The sequence below is a fragment of the Mus caroli genome, chromosome 10 (assembly GCF_900094665.2).
Source record: "Mus caroli chromosome 10, CAROLI_EIJ_v1.1, whole genome shotgun sequence".
Taxonomy (NCBI): domain Eukaryota; kingdom Metazoa; phylum Chordata; class Mammalia; order Rodentia; family Muridae; genus Mus; species Mus caroli.
The window spans coordinates 109,684,613-109,700,830 of record NC_034579.1 but is presented as its reverse complement, the minus strand read 5'-3'; the positions used below and the strand labels follow the sequence as shown (position 1 = coordinate 109,700,830).

General features: G+C 45.5%; 1 protein-coding gene across 3 annotated transcripts in view; it reads left to right on the top strand.

Annotated features, from left to right (window-relative positions):
- Rab3ip (RAB3A interacting protein) overlaps window positions 1-12,276 on the top strand; it is a 45,847-nt gene extending 33,571 nt beyond the window's left edge. For all 3 annotated transcript variants that reach the window (XM_029482489.1, XM_021173888.2, XM_021173891.2), the window contains 5 exons: window positions 2,125-2,253; window positions 3,866-3,978; window positions 7,644-7,743; window positions 7,826-7,895; window positions 10,929-12,276. In XM_029482489.1, the coding sequence (XP_029338349.1) occupies window positions 2,125-2,253; window positions 3,866-3,978; window positions 7,644-7,743; window positions 7,826-7,895; window positions 10,929-11,011 (495 nt within the window). In that variant the 3' untranslated portion in view covers window positions 11,012-12,276. The remainder of the gene's footprint in view (window positions 1-2,124; window positions 2,254-3,865; window positions 3,979-7,643; window positions 7,744-7,825; window positions 7,896-10,928) is intronic.
- The last annotated feature ends 3,942 nt before the right edge of the window (window positions 12,277-16,218 follow it).

The window sequence follows — 16,218 nt, the reverse complement described above, 5'->3', positions numbered from 1 at the left end:
TAACTGAAAGTTTACTTCTCATCCAGATCTGAGTGTAGCAAAATCTAAAATTCATGTTTGTTTTTGTTAAGTAGCTAATATACTCCTTTAGTCGCTGCTTTAATTCTGATTTCTCTAACTTTAAATAAGTGTGCTGTTTTTAAAAGGTTAGCTTCTGTTGTCATTTTTGAGTTAGTAAGTGTAGTGTGTTTTCTCCTGTTGCCTATAGGAAAGCTTTTTCAGGTGGTTTCTCAGTACTTCCAAAGCTTCTCTTGTGTTTTGAAATGTATAAAATAGGCAACATGTCCCTACTTGAGTATTCTAGCCACACTTTCTAGCCTGATACTTTGTGAAAATGTCAGCAAGTTTTATTATACAAACAAGAAATGTTGACTGAAATATGCCGTGGGATACTGTATAACACCCTGAATGGAAATGGAGAGTGTCTGCGTTTCTCTAGAAACCGTGGTGGGGCTCCCAGTCATAGAAGTGTCTCTCTGAAAGCTTTAATACTGGTGTGGATGTGCGCTCAGTACAAGGCTTTGGGATCTAAAAAGTTAGGCTTGAATTTGGACTTAACTGTGTGTCTTAGGGTTATCACTGCTGAGATGAAACACATGACCAAAAGCAAGTCAGGGAAAGGGGTTTATCTTGCTTATGTCTCACACCACTGTTCGTTGTTGAAACGACACCAGGTAGATACTCAGGCAGGGCAGGGTCCTGGAGGTAGGAGCCGATGCAGAAGCCACGGCTAATTAAGAGAATGCCCCACAGGCTTGCTTGCCTACAGCTTCATCTTGAGGCTTGATCTCTATTGAGGTTCCTCCTCTCAGGTGGCTCTAGCCGTGTCAAGCTGGCACACTGTGACTTTGGGAAGCTATTTTATCTAAGTCCTGGTTTTATCGATAAACTGGGGGTCATTGTATGCTTGGCACAAACCCATGGGAACGTGGTTCCTGAGAGTCAGCCTTTGAGAGATGAATTACTGCTTCTGCACTCGAAGGTTCCCTTCCGTTATCCCCCTCCTGCTGTGGGGCTTAGTTCCATTTTCTTGATGAACTAAGCAAGAGGATTTGAAAATCTTCAGTACTATCTCTCTTGATATATTTTGTCCTCTTTCCTTTAGCTTTGACTCGAGGAACTTAGGAACGGGCATGAGAAACAGATTGTCGTTATTCACCTTTGAAGTCTGGAGAGAGCCTGGGTGCAGCAGCCTTTTGTTTCCTTGGTGGGGTCTTACCTCTCAATAAGTTGTCCCAGGCTCACAGCCCTCAGTGCGAATCCATGGGGGTTTAGCACCTTCAGCGTGGTTAAGAGCTCTGCAAGGGGGAGACACAGCTCGCTCTGTAGGGGCCGGTGTAGGCGCTGCCTCATGTGCAGCAGGCTCTCCTGAACCCCACGGGTAGGCTGCAGGGATCTGGGGGCCTGTGGGGAAGAAGGCTGAGGTCAGACTCAGAGATGGAGAAGGGAAAGAGGAGCCCCGGGGGAGGCCTGAGCAGGAAGGAAGTGGATTATTACAGTTCAGGGAGTCTTGAAGGTGCTCAGTGTAGCGGCTGAGTGCACGCTGCCGCCTTTTGTCCTGTTGCTCATGCTCAGGGTGTTTAGCCATCCTTTAGGGACCGTCTAGTTAAGAACGGCCCCTCACATCTTTATCCCACAGGTTAGACTCAGGTTATTCACTCTCTCTAGTTAATGTGTCTCCAGATAGGTACTTGTCAGAAGAGACTGGTCAGCAGCGCTTCCTATATTCAGGACAGCCTGTGTCTTCAGAGAGCCCAAGTGTTGCTGGGCATGGCAGTCAGGCGGAGGCAGGAGCCTTGTGAGGGGCAGCCTGGTCACACAGTGAGCTCCAGGTGAGCTTGGGGTACGAGCCAGACCCTATCTCAGATGAGAAGAGTAGCTGCAGTCTGTGGAGAATCATGAGGGCAGCGTGTTTGCACACCGTAGGGGACATACTCAAAAGGCTCAGTCAACCATTTTCTAGAGGAAGATTGCTATCATGGATTATGGGACAGCTGAATTTTTATTATTTTAAATGAAGAACTTTCCCTTTTAATAATGTTTAATTTAGTTTCATTTTATCAAATGTTTTATTTTATTTTATTTTTTTCCTTTTTAAAGTTTTGTATTGCTTTGGTTTGTTAGGCTGATTTATCGCTGTATAATGAGTTCAGATCTTGGAAGGATGAGCCCACGATGGACAGAACGTGTCCTTTCCTGGACAAAATCTACCAGGAGGATATCTTTCCATGTTTAACATTCGCAAAAAGTGAGGTAATGGTTTTCATTTTAATAGAAATGCATTAGAATCTATTGTACTTTCTACTGTCATGTTTCATATTTTAATGTCCTACATGTAATAAACTACTGTAAAATGTCATCTTAAACATTTTTCCATTTTCCATTAGGACCACAATCACAGCTATTCTGAACATCTTTCCTCATTGTATTAGTGAGCCGTGTAGATAGGTGTGGGAGGAAGGTTGCTGCTTGATTCGTAGACCCAGATTCAGTTTTCAGTTTAAGCCAAGTTCTATACACACCCTGTTAAAGGAGCTTGCCAGAGTGTAGCTCAGAGCAGAGTGCTTCACTGACCGTACAAGGCCCTGTTAGATCACTGCTAACATAGACCCTAAACCAGAACACCAAACGTGTCCTTAAATCAAACAGAAAGACAATGCCAACGTGCCTGGGTTAGGGTTGGTAGAGGATGAAGCAAGCAGGTTGAAGCACATTGAAAAGGTCAGGTGGATAAGTCGCATCCAACGTAAGATCAGTGTCTCAGTGAGGGTTTCTGTTCCTGCACAAACATCATGACCAAGAAGCAAGTTGGGGAGGAAAGGGTTTATTCAGCTTACACTTCCACATTGCTGTTCATCACCAAAGGAAGTCAGAGCTGGAACTCAAGCAGGTCAGGAAGCAGGAGCTGATGCAGAGGCCATGGAAGAATGTTTCTTACTGGTTTGCTTCCCCTGGCTTGTTCAGCTTGCTTTCTTATAGCACCAAGACTACCAGCCCAGGAATGGCACCATCCAAAAGGGGCCTCCCCACCCTCGATCACTAATTGAGAAAACACCTTACAGCTGGATCTCATGGAAGCTCCTTTCTCTGTGATAACTCCAGCTTGTGTCAAGTTGACACAAAACCATCCAGCAGTCATAATGTAGTTTGATCTTATATGTGAGAAGCTTGTCTCCAAATAGCCTGCTAGCTAATGTTTAAGGAATTCAGTCCTCAGAATCTTACATGACTCTGTAGAGGGAAGAGCTGTATCGTCCTTGTAAGGAGAACTGTGCACGAGCAGCTTGGCGCTGACCCGAGTGTGGGCTGTGCACGGCAGACTGTTCCCTAGTGCTGGTAACCGCAGCAGACTCACTCTGACCTTCTTACTGGCTGCGCATGGAGGGCGCTCCATAGCTCATCTCATCTGGGAGATTGTTGTGCCTGTGAGACAGAAGTTGAGAAAATATGTAGCTAAAATTACTATATATTGCTGTCATAAATGACCAGTATTTATTGTATAAATTTAGAGGGTAAAGCATTAGGATATTAATTTTGAAGTGGCTTTTATATAGTACACCTGTAGCCATGCGTGGACAGAGCCTGGAATAATAGCAATAAAATAATAATAATAATAATAAAACAACCTTACCCTCAGCCAGTTAATCCAGTTAATAAGACCCTCCTTGGTGCTGTAACTGAGCTGCCTGCCATAGCTGCTTGCGTTTCAAAGGTTAAATCGAGGCTGTACTTTGTGCTTTTCTTCCTTCTCTTTGCAGTGGCTACGGCCAAGTTAGTGAAGCCGAGGGAGGACCAGCTTGTAAAATTAATGTCGTATTTTATTTTGGTATTTTTCTGCTGACATTTAACTCTGTTTTGTTTTAAGTTGGCTTCAGCTGTTCTGGAGGCTGTGGAGAACAACACTCTAAGCATCGAACCAGTGGGGTTGCAGCCCATCCGCTTCGTGAAGGCTTCTGCTGTCGAGTGCGGAGGGCCAAAGTAGGTGTTTTCACCACGCCTTGTGGGAAGAGCGCGCTCTTCAAAGTCTCTGTGCTGTGCTCTTGTTTTGTTCTTGTCTGTGGTTTGAATGACATGCGGTGTTTGTCTTTAACTTTGTATTTCAAAGTTAAACTTATCCCTCCCCCCTGACAAAGCTGAGGTCTGTTAGGTAAAGAAAGGTGTGTGGTTTATTTAGAGAATTCTAGAACATTCTTAGATTTCAGTGTGGCTGCGGAGAGAGGAATAGCCAAGGAAAGGTCGGTGGTACAGACCCAAGGCAAGAGGTGGATGTGGCTGCTCAGGAGAGCCCTCAAGATCTCTTAATTATGTAATACATACATGCTGGGGCTGCAGGCCGACTAAAGGTTAGAGACAGTGTTGACCCGTTAGTGGGCTGTGAAGTCAGTCATGTGAATTGTAGGCCAGACTGGGAGAGAGAAAAGAGAAGGTAATGGCTTGGTAACTGGCCTTACCAAGTAGGAAAACAGGATACAGGAGTTGGAGAGACGGCTCAGTGGTTAGCAGCACTTGATGCTCTTGAGAGAGCCCAAGTTCAGCTCCTAGCTCCCACATCAGCCAACCCAGCACCCACCTGTAACTCAGGTCGGATACCTCTGGCCTGCACGAGTTTCATGGGAACATGGCCTCTGCCCCCAGACCTGGATACATATACATAATTAAAAATTAAAAAAATTAGTCCTCACCTTCCATATGATTTCTATAAAAGATGCTGAAATTGGCAAACAGCTGTCTCCCACATGTGACAGGCGTTTGGAAAGTACAAGTTGTCAGAGGGAGGACTGCTCTGTTCTTAGGGCTGGGCAGCCTTTTCCGTCCATCACTGTAAGGAATAGGCTTTAGCTTCTGTTTTATTTTATCAGGGAAAGCATTTGAGGACTGGGCTAATACAGAGGTTGGACAGCCCAGCCGAGCTCGGAGAGTCCAGCCCTTGGCTCTCATCAGGGCTGTTGTGATGCTGTGCACACAGGGCCTGTTAGAGAAGCTGTACCGTCTGTTTCTGTGGGCGCACACACATTCCCAGGGTGGCTGTAGAGTGCTAGTGGTTATGGGACTGGTTGGGTGGTGTAGCCGGTTGTGTTTGTTCCCTGAGCTGCACACCCAGCCAGAGCTGTGGTTGGTGTTAAAGTACTGTGACGATACCCTGTAGCGCAGCAGCCTGGACTTGAGGGGAGCTTACAGTATTAAATCGTACAAACACCAAAGTGTTTTCCTGTGTGCCCTGCAGTCCCTCAAATGGAAAGTCAGGTGTGGGGAACGCAGTGTTTGGAACCTGAACAAGTATGGCATGTGGCAGTTTGTCTGCTTACACTGTGTCACATATACTATACATAGGAAAGCATTCTCTACATGATGGCAGACAGCAGTGTGAATCAGGTAGGTTAAATTTAGAGAGCACTTTACACACAGTGCTTATGTGCGCAAGGTCAGGGGGGAGGAGGCGCTTGTGGTAAAATGGAAGGAGGGTTTTGTCTTTTTCTCCTTTCCTCCCTTCCTGGCTTTCTTTCCTTTACATTTTATTTTATGCTACTATGGCGGAGTCACAGTGTGCACGTGGAAGTCACAGTAGGACTTGTGGAGCTGGCTTCTCTCCCACTGTGTAGGTTCCAGGGCGTGAACTCAGGCTCTCTCTCTCTCTCTCTCTCTCTCTCTCTGCAGCCAGTGCCTTTACCCACTGGCTCCGAAAGTGCAGTTTTAAGCAAACTGTAAAGCCCTCCTGAGGCTCCTGGGAACTGGCTTTCAGAAATGGTGACTAAATAAATGGCAAGTGCTGGGGGCGTTTGAGAGAGACAAGGTCATTCCAGCTGGGACGGGGGCCCTGGATTGGAGAGATTTGTCTAGGGTTTGGGATGTGGGTAGAACTAAATAAATTGGAACAGGAAAAGAATATGTTCAGAGGAAAGGGAAAACAGAAGAGGGAGAGGTGTGATGGATGAAAGACCGGAAGTAGATGGGGTGGGGCTGGAAGAAGGAGGAGCTTAGTAGTGGCTGCTCCTCAATTGGTTGGAATTTGGAAAAGGTTCTGCTTGTGGAAGAAGCTATGGGCCGGGATTTCTACGCTGCCATCCCTGCGTGACAAGGGGAGCAATAGCCTGGAATCTGGAGCCTGGGCCCGTGAGGAGACCCCGCAGGAGTGGCATGTTCTGTGCTAGCCTCACAGGAGGCAAGGCTAGGAGTGAGCCCGGGACCATGGCAGCATTGAAAAGGATCATTTAAGAATTTTCTCTTAAGCAATTGAAGAAAAGTTTTTATTGGGCCTGAGGAAGCATATACACACAGCACGCTCACAGAGAAGGACCCTCCATAAGACAGAGCCAGTGCTTTGAAGGGCACTTTTTATTAATCTAAAAATTAGCACGTGGGACCTCACTAGCAAAATCCTCTCAAAGTGAGACAGACGGTGAAAGAACAAACATATTTTCCAGAAGAATAGCTGTAACTGGCTTGTTTGTTTTTTTCAGTTGAAGGGTATTTTTTTTCTTCTGAATAAATTCTGCTTTTGCATGTTACAAGGACTTCTAGCAGTTGAATCTTAAATTTATTGACTTCTGATCCTTCCCAAGCCAGTAGTTAGTACTTTTAAATATTGCCACGGGTCTCTAAAACAGTTTGCATGTGTGTGTGTTTGTATGTGCATGCATGTGTGTACATGCATAGGCAATAAGGCAAAGTCTCTTTGAAAAGAACAGATAGTCTCTTTTTCAAAGACATTTGCAGTATGCCTTTAAAATTATCTTGTTCCAAATAACATGTTGTGTACTTGGTTTCTTAGCAGAGGAACACCTGTGTAATGTGTCTCGTAGGTACAGCTAACATCTAATGTGGCTTATATGTATTGATTTCCTTTGTTGTGTAATTTGTAATGGCATGTCAAATGGTATTGGCAACTTCTTGAGAGCTATGCTAATTTTGCCTTAACTAAGAGGGGTGGTTGTGTCTGTCAGGTTCCCAGCTGACGAGTGGGCAGGTCCAGCCTGGTACACAAACGGGCTTCACTCTTGGAGCAGCACGGTGACAGGTGGCCCATCAGTTATTTAGCAGTCAGTAGGTGGCTACCTGGGGCCAGGCTTTAAAGATAAATAAGACACAGTATCTACCCTCCAGGAATGTATAGCCTTGACCAGCCGAAACACCTACAGACAGACAGTCAGACAGGAAGGTATGAGCTGGCCTCTTCATACAAGGGTTACTAAGGGTGGCTTGTTTCTTTATACTTCTTACATCCGACACCAAGTGCAGCCAACCCTACCCACTACACAGACTGCATTTGGCAGCTGTTCCTGTTATCGGTGGTTGTAAGACTCGAATAATCTTGATTAGCTTCATCTCAGCTAGGAAGCTGAAGGTAGGTGAGCGCCGTCCTGCAGCTGCTTGCCCACAGCCAGGACACGTATGGCAAACACCAAACACCATCGTCTGTTCTGGAAGCGTGCTCAGTACTGCTCAGTGCTGCAGCCGTAAGCTCATGCTGGGAGTCGAGTAGGGGCAGGGTCTCTGTCTGTTCTTCACGGTGGCCCCGCATCCAGAGCAGGCCCGTCACATGTTAGGGTCTCAGATATTTCCTATCTTAATGAAAAACTAAATGTAAAGAAAGTAGGGCAAATGCTTTCAACTATAAAACAAAGCTGAAATTTGTTGTTTTACAGAAAGTGTGCGCTCACTGGCCAGAGTAAGCCCTGCAGGCACAGGATTAGGCTCGGGGACTCCAGCTGCTGTTACTACATCTCTCCTTTCTGCAGATACAGGGTAAGTGACACATGCCACCGTGGCCTTTAATAATGTCTGCCTCGCTGTGAAACTGACTGGTTGTCTCTCTCTTTTGGCCTAGATCACTTCCGTATGTAACTTCTTTACATACATTCGATACATTCAGCAGGGACTCGTGAAACAGCAGGATGGTGAGTGGTCTTGTTTCACTGTAGACATTTGCTTTAAGGTTGAGGCAGTCAGAGCCACAGTGTAATTGTTCCTGCAGTTCCATTAAACTTCCTGACCACTGCTAACAAAAGTAGGGATAATTTAGAAGAACAAATACCTCATCCACAAAAGACGGTTTTTATCCCATTTGCTCTTGAGGTTTGAGTAGAACCAGTTCACCTTGCAAGGGATATGTGATAGATCACACTGTACATGTCACGAGTGTGGAATCGTACTGTATTCACCCTTTGAGAGATTGACAGCTGGGGGGGAGGGTGGTGCTGAGACAGGAGGATGACACTTTCAAGGCCAGGGAGAGCTGTAGGATGAGTTCAAGGGCAGCACAAGCAAGCTAATGGCATCCTGTCTCAGGAAAAAAAAAAGTTTAAGAAAAAATGTCAAGGGGCTGGAGAGGTAGCTCAGTGGTTAGCACACTGATTGCTCTTCTAGAGGTCCTGAGTTCAGTTCCCAGCAACCACATGGTGGCTCACAACCATCTGTAATAAGATCTGATGCCCTCTTCCTGGTGTGTCTGAAAACAGCTACAGTCTGCTCACATAAATAAAATAAGTAAATAAGTAAATAAAAGAAAAAAAATGTCAGGATGGGTGTGACTCATTGGCAGATTGCTTCATTAGCTCACACAAGGTTCAGCTGCCAGTCCTTGAGGAGTCTGTGGGTATGGAGATAAGCGAGCCCTAGAAGTGCTTGGACTGACTTTAATTGATGGGAGAGTGAAGGGGCCAAGCGTAGGTTTCCTGTGTTTTCTGCTCTCATGTCCGACTTCCCGAGGTGGGAATGTGATGATACCAAGTAAAGCAAGGCTCACCACGTTCCAGTCAGCAGAAGGGCGCCAGCCACTGCAGTGCTGTTAGAATCTCAGCGTAGCCTTCAGGCTGCTGATGGGCTTATAACTCAGCCTTAGACACCAATCACAAAGAGCAAGGTGGCAGCACAGCCTCAGAGCAGCATTACTGAGCACACGGGACTGTTCCAGAGCAGGGCCGGCAGCAGACGCAGGGAGGGCAGGGAGAGCCTGACACAGCAGATGCAGGGAGGGCAGGGAGAGCCTGTCAGTCTTGGTAAGAAATTTTCCCTTGTAAATTTTTATAGATGCTGAGATGTTTCTGTAGTGAAAGACTAGTAGAAGCTAATTCTTCTCAGTCACATACGTTATTGAAAAGTTTATGGAAAAATTAAACTGGCAAAGACTTGGTTCAGCCCGTATAGCTCTGGGATACTGTTCTGTGCCGTATTTGTTTAGAATCGCATATAATTAATTTTAATGTACAGAGAAGGCATGGAACCTATCTCCCGTATTGGAGCTTAAAGGCTGTGAGACAAAAGTAGTAAGTGTGTAATGATTTTATAATTTTAATAAAAAATATGATGATAGATAATATTATACAGATTCTTTTCCTTGTTATAGTAAGATTGGTGGGAAGTCTGAAAACAACTGACTTCATGAAAATAGGAAGAAAGTATCTTGCTTAAGTGACAGATATGATATCCTGTGGGTCTCTGTCCCTTTTCCACTTCATGTGTCCAATACACAGCACCTACAGTGTGTGTGTGTGTGTTGGGGGGGGCGGTCGTTGTATAAAGCTAAATTTTTAATGTTAAAACCTCGTCATTATCCGAACCTTGTGTTAAAGGATTGAGGTCAGGTAAAGTCAAGGCATAGTTCCTCAGCTTTCATTCTTCAGCTTAGCCACCTCAACCCCAAGCCCCAAAGGCTTCACGATACAAAACTTCTAGCATGGACCTACTGGTAGACAGTGCCTTGCCTGACCACACGGTCAGAACGCAAGTGCAGCAAAACCAATCTACCTTACCCACCCACCTCTGCCTCCCGAGTGCTGGGCTAAGGCTGGTACCGTTCTGCCGGACTCCATGTGAAAGCCTTGGAACTTTGGGTTTGAAGTTGGGCTCTTTCCCCGAGGTTATCTCATTGTGTCTGCGTAATATATATATATTTTTTTCTTAATTAAAATCTGGACTCTTCTCACGAGCATTTCAGAGGAAGGACACTCTCTTGTATTGACATTCTGAGCTTGGCTAGTTCTGTGTGTGATGGGGGAGTCTCTGTTGAGTGTGCTGTAGCATATCTTACAGCAGTTCTGGCCTCTTTATTTAGATGCCAGTAGACCTCAAGATACAATAGTGGAAAAGGTATTCCAGACATTGCCAAATGTGCTTGGGGGGCAGTTTTTCCCTGGTGAAACTACTGATAATTCAGTGTGTGCTAGCCACTGACCTTACTGCCTGAAGCACAGAGCACTTGTGTTCCGCTTCGACTGGAGACTTACGGAAGTGTGGGCAGTGGAAATGAGCAGTTGAACAGCAGAATTTTTATTTCTAATTTGACTCATGCATAAAACTTTCTTTTATCATCACAAGGAACATTCCTGAATGTTCTGTGTTCTGGGAGAACAAAACAACAGGAGAGCTGACAAGTGCAGGAGACTCGGGTGCTGCACAGTAACCTTTAGATAACTGAGCCATGAGTACTCATGGAGGGAACAGGGTTAGCACTTACTGCAGACACTCAAGTGTCTACTTTGACCTGCGTTTAACATGGCAACACTAGTGACCATTGTTAGTGACTGGTAAAGCTGGGTGCCCACGGAGCCTGAGAGGTGGCTGATGGGTAAAGCTGGGTGCCCACAGAGCCCGAGAGGTGGCTGATGGATAAAGCTGGGTGCCCACGGAGCCCGAGAGGTGGCTGATGGGTAAAGCTGGGTGCCCACGGAGCCCAAGAGGTGGCTGACTATAAAGCTGGGTGCCCACGGAGCCCAAGAGGTGGCTGACTATAAAGCTGGGTGCCCACAGAGCCCGGGAGGTGGCTGACTGTAAAGCTGGGTGCCCACGGAGCCCGAGAGGTGGCTGAGATGCTTGGTGTTAGGCATCAGGTGCTGCATTGGGTTTCAGCCAGTTGGACATTTTAATTGAAACTTGAGAGGTAGTTAAGATGACACGTTATGACTTAATATGTCTCTTCTCTGTTTGTGCAGTCGATCAGATGTTTTGGGAAGTTATGCAGTTGAGAAAGGAGATGTCATTGGCAAAGCTGGGATATTTCAAAGAGGAACTCTGATGCCCTGTGTGCGGGGCCGTGCGTGCTGCCCCTCCCTGGACCACTGAAGGATGACGGAACATTTTTATGGTTACTCAATATTTATTTCTAAGGAGAGGCCACAGACTTCCCTCCTCTTGCACACTACATTGAGAAGTGCTGTGATTTCTTTTAAGCTGACTGAGCTGTACTTGCGTATCCCTTAATGGAGCACACTATGAAGAATTGCAGGCGTGCTAGTGATGGTAATTCAACACTGCAAATCAAAACCACCAAATAAATATCAGACGGAACGCGTGTGTCTTTCTTAGCTCTGACTTGGCATAGAGAGTTGCAGAAGACAATAGTAGTCTTCACTTTGTTCCCCTGTGAGAGGCAAGGAAGGAGCCAGGTGAACAGAACTCCTTCATGTCTGTGTGTATGCTGACATCCATACGAAAGGTTTTATTTATTTTTATTCTGTCCGCTGTAATGTAGTGAATCCCTTGATCATAGTGATTTGCTAAGTGTAATAAATGAAGAACAGTGAGCATGCTTGAGCATCCTGGCTTCATGTTAGCACTGAGCATCATCATGGAATAGAAGGAGTGTTAAGGTTAATGGATGAGGGCATGGTCTAAACGGATGGGATCTGCCAGCTCTGAAGCTGATACTCACGGAGAGACCACCAACATCATTCGCACAAGTAAAATAGGTTTGTGTGCAGACATAGTCTAGGGGAACAAAGGAAAACAGCCTGCTTCGTTGACTCCACTATGAACATATGCTCACATTTCTGGAGAATAGCCTTGGACTTCAGATATTTCCTACTTATAGATGCACAATTCTGAATCAAAATGGCCTCCTTTATTAGTTGTGTGTGTATGTGTATGTGTGTGTGTGTGCTCACGCGTGCAAGCATGCTCATGGATGCATCTCACTCAGGACTGCTGCACACAGACCTGGAATCGGAGTTGCAGACCATTGCTAGTGCTGTCTCTCCAGCTCATCTCTCTTGCTTTAAAAGTAAATCAATGGAGCATCGCTGCCGGTAAACCTTCACATCTCAAAAATGATTTTTCTACATGTTATGTGTTTGTGTGAGGGTGTGTCTGCGTGTGTGGCAGTCAGATGACAGCTTTTGGGAGTCTGTTCTCTCCTTCTGTATGGGTTTTTGTGATCAAACAGACTCAGGACTTCAGGGTTGGTAGCAATATCCTTATATGTGCTGAGCCATCTCTCTGGTGCGGATCTCCACATCCTAATCCTTGTGTGTTAATTGCAATTAAATATAATTTGTCTCTAGACGTTGGGTTATCTTCAGTTCTTTACCTGTCGTGATGTGGCGTATACTTCTGTGGACATTACGGCTTTTCCTGCATGTAGGTACCTGGTTTCAAGGTGTTTGGTCTACTGATTAGACGAACTCTGTAGCCCGTCCACAGAATCAGACTGAACGTTCTCAGCCAAGGGGTCAGAAGGGTTCACCCCAAAACGCTTTTTGTTGGCACTACTTAAGGAAGAAAAACAAGTTGAGAAGATGCTAAAATTGAAAGGATGGTGGTGGGCCGAATGTGTAGGTGGAGCGCCTACCCGACTCGCACAAAGTCCTGGCTTTGATCCCTAGCACCATAGAACAAATACCAGCGAGCCAGACACTTGGGAACAGTTGGCTGACAAAGTAAATGAGAAGTGAAGCTCTAGGACACGGAGCAGCGAGACTGTGATCACCGTGCACCCAGCGGCACCCCTCAGCATCAACAGTGCCGTGCTCACAGGCCAGGAGGCATGGGGCTTCCTTAGATTTCTCACCATGCCAGAGGGAGTGGTAATGGCATTGGTAAGAGTGACAATAACAAGGATGGAGTGACAACGCGGTACAGCATGGAAATAAAGATGTTGTGAAAAGGGTCAAGTTGGATTCAAATGTGTATGTATGCACCAAGCTTGGGGCAGGGGCTAGAAATGGAAGAATGGAACAGGAAGAAAATGCTGTTGTTTATACAAAATGTATTTATATGAAAATAATGTGTTAAATAATGACTAGTAACCCAAATAGATACTCTGATAGAAAATACTAACCCCTTTAACCCTGCGCCTGCACCCAGTCCTCAGGGCAGCATGACTGGGTATGGGGAAGATCCTTGTGCTGCAGTGGGGGCCGTAGCGACAGATTCCACTGATGGACAGCTCAGTGAGGCTCTGGGGTCCTCTTCCTGACTCTGCCCAGGCAGACGCTAACCCGGTAGAGCTCCAGTCCTATCACCAGCTGTCGGCTGTGCCATGAGGCTCCTCAGGGATGTTTCAAGAGGGCTTTGAGAGTCACACGACCTAATGCACATTGGTCTAACTTCCCAAAGGACTAAGCCTTCCAAAGCACAGCTGTTGTACTTGCCCCTACCACATTCCCTTGTATGCCTCACATGACAAGGTCCTAAGAAACTGGAGAACTGCAACTAGCCTCGGCAGGCACCTGGACTTCACAGGCGAGGAGTGAGGCATCCCCGCAGCTGGACATTGCCCTGTTTACTCTTCAGATGTATTATGAGGAAATCCACTGAGCTCTGCCATAACTACCATCTCAGGGACAAGCAAATAGTGATACTATCCCCGATTAGCATCAGGTTTACATACACTGAAAGACCCAGGGGGTGTGCTTCTGGGAAGTTCTACTGGAAGTCTAGCAGCTCCTGGTGTTGCATTCCTCTGAAATGTCTTTTTGTATTGGAGGGAGATCTTGATAGGATGATAGCTGTGTAGGAAAAAGTGGAATCGATCAGATAAATAGAAAAGCAAGTAGAAGCCCCAAGAGAAATCACCCATGGCACTTGGGACAATTGAGGTTTAAATGGGAAGGTCAGGTTTGTTACAGAACTCCGAGAAATAGAAAGGATGAAAAAGAACAAATGAGGGAAAGTAGGTGGGAAACAGCCATCAGACTACCATGACACGGCCACTATCAGGTTCTTAGGGGAGGTTGAATGTGATTGGGAGAGAAATGAAGGGGCACTCGAGGAGGAGAGGACCACATAGCAGTCTGCTGGCCCAGTGAGTGCGTGGCAGACAAACCGACGATCTCCATCTCCAGAGAGGCGTGGCCACATGTAGCCTCTGCAGCTATGCCCAGAGGGTTTGACTTAACACTTAGAGAGGAAAAGTGGTGTAGGAGAATACTCTGATAGCGCTCATCATTGAACTTAAACTTTAAGTTAAAAGGAAGCATTAGAGGTAGAAGTAGCTATGAGAAAATGCTACAAAGACAAAAAGAGGGGAAGAAGTACCTGACCATGCCTGATCTTTCCCTCCCCAAGTAGGAGGCAGGAGGACACAGAGTTCAAAGCCATCCTTAGCTACATAGCAGATTCAAAGCCAGCATGGACTTTGACACCCCTTTTCAGATGGAAATATTAGAAACTGTTTAAATTCTAAGCATGGAATAACAAACCATAGGATACAGAGACTTAGGCCTCAGAAAAGATTACATGGTAATCATGGTTTGAGCAGTGGGTCACAACCCCTTTGGGGTTTGCATATGCTTGGCCCAGGGAGTGGCACTATTTGATGGTGTGACCTTGTTGGAGTAGATGCGGCCTTGTTGGAGTAAGTATGTCACTGTGGGCATGGGCTTCAAGACCCTTGTCCTTACTGCCTGGAAGTCAGTCTTCTAGTTGCCTTCAGATGAAGGTGTAGAACTCTTAGCTCCTCCTGCACCATGTCTGCCTGGATGCTGCCATGCTCTCACTTCGATGATAATGGACTGAACCTCTGAACCAGGAAACCAGCCCCAATTAAATGTTGTCCTTAGAAGAGTTGCCTCGATCATAGTGTCTGTTCATAGCAATAAAACCCTAAGGGTCAACCAACCTTCTCACGGGGGTCACTTAAGACCATCAGAAAACACAGATACATCACAATTCATAATTGTTATGAAGTAGCAACAAAAATTATGTGGTTTGGCGTCACTACAACGTGAGGAACTGTAGTGGAGGATCTCAGGCTTAGGAAGGTTGAGAACCAGTGACTGAGAGGAGCAAAGTGACAGAATAAAAATGACAGAACATGAGACTGTGAGGTGAAGCAAGGGAGTCTGTGAAACCAACCCAGGATGCTGCGACGACAGAACAGTTGACTGAAAAAAATGGACAAAGTAGGCAAAATTTTAAGGCAAACTTAATACGGAGGAAAAAAAAAACCAATGTTGAGAGTGGAAACATTTGTCACTACAGATTCTGTGCATGCTCCCAGATAACAGCAGGCATCATCAGATGTGCCAGTCAACATGAAAACTCTAGCAAAGTGGACAAGTTCCAGGAAAAGAAGCCAATGAAGAAGAAATAAACCTTACTAGTCTTATTAAATGAGATAGTTAAGATTTTCCTCAAAATTTTAGGCACAAATAGCTTTAGCAAACTTTAAAGAATGGGTTATTCTAATATGTAAATTTATGCAGATAATAATTTAGCATGCCCCTACATGCCAAATCAATGCTGTCTTTATAGTAACACTAGATAGAACCTGTATGAGAGATGAAAAGTGTGTGTCTGTTATAGTCCATGAACCTAACTAACACATTGACCAAACAGGACTCATGTCAGGAATGCCACAGAAAGGCATATTAGAAAATTGATCCCCTTCACTGTAGAGTAAATGTAAAAAGCCAGTTGATCAATAGATGTAGAGAACTGATAAAAAGATCGATACCTGCTGATAATAACTCAGCCATCTCTAAGTAGGCGAGTGCTTTCAATATGATAAGGATGTCTGGAATTCCTATCATCACTATTCTTGGGAGAGGATTCCATAGGAGAGGAATGTGAGACACGGCTTTAAAATAACGAACAAGACAAAGGGCTAGAGAGGAAAACACCCGCCATGGAGGACATCCCGCAAGGCCCCAACTCTAGGTGAAGAACTACAGATGATTCATGACCATTGAGAGTAGGAGAATGGATCTTGCCCAGGGTTGAGTCCTCTAATTGGTTTTCCAACATCAAGTGGTCAGCCCCCAAACACACACATAAGAAAACAACATTGAATGAACTCAGCAGGTTGTACTGATTATTTACAGGCAGGTGTGTGTTTAATAATAATTAAAGAGTCCATGAATTTGAGAGGGGACAAAGGGACATGCAGAAGTTGGAGGGAGGCGAGATGGAGGTGTAAATACAGTACCGATATATAAAAATCTACAAAAACCTCGCACCCACATTGGGTAGCTCATACCTGCCTGTAATTCTAGCTCTAAGGAA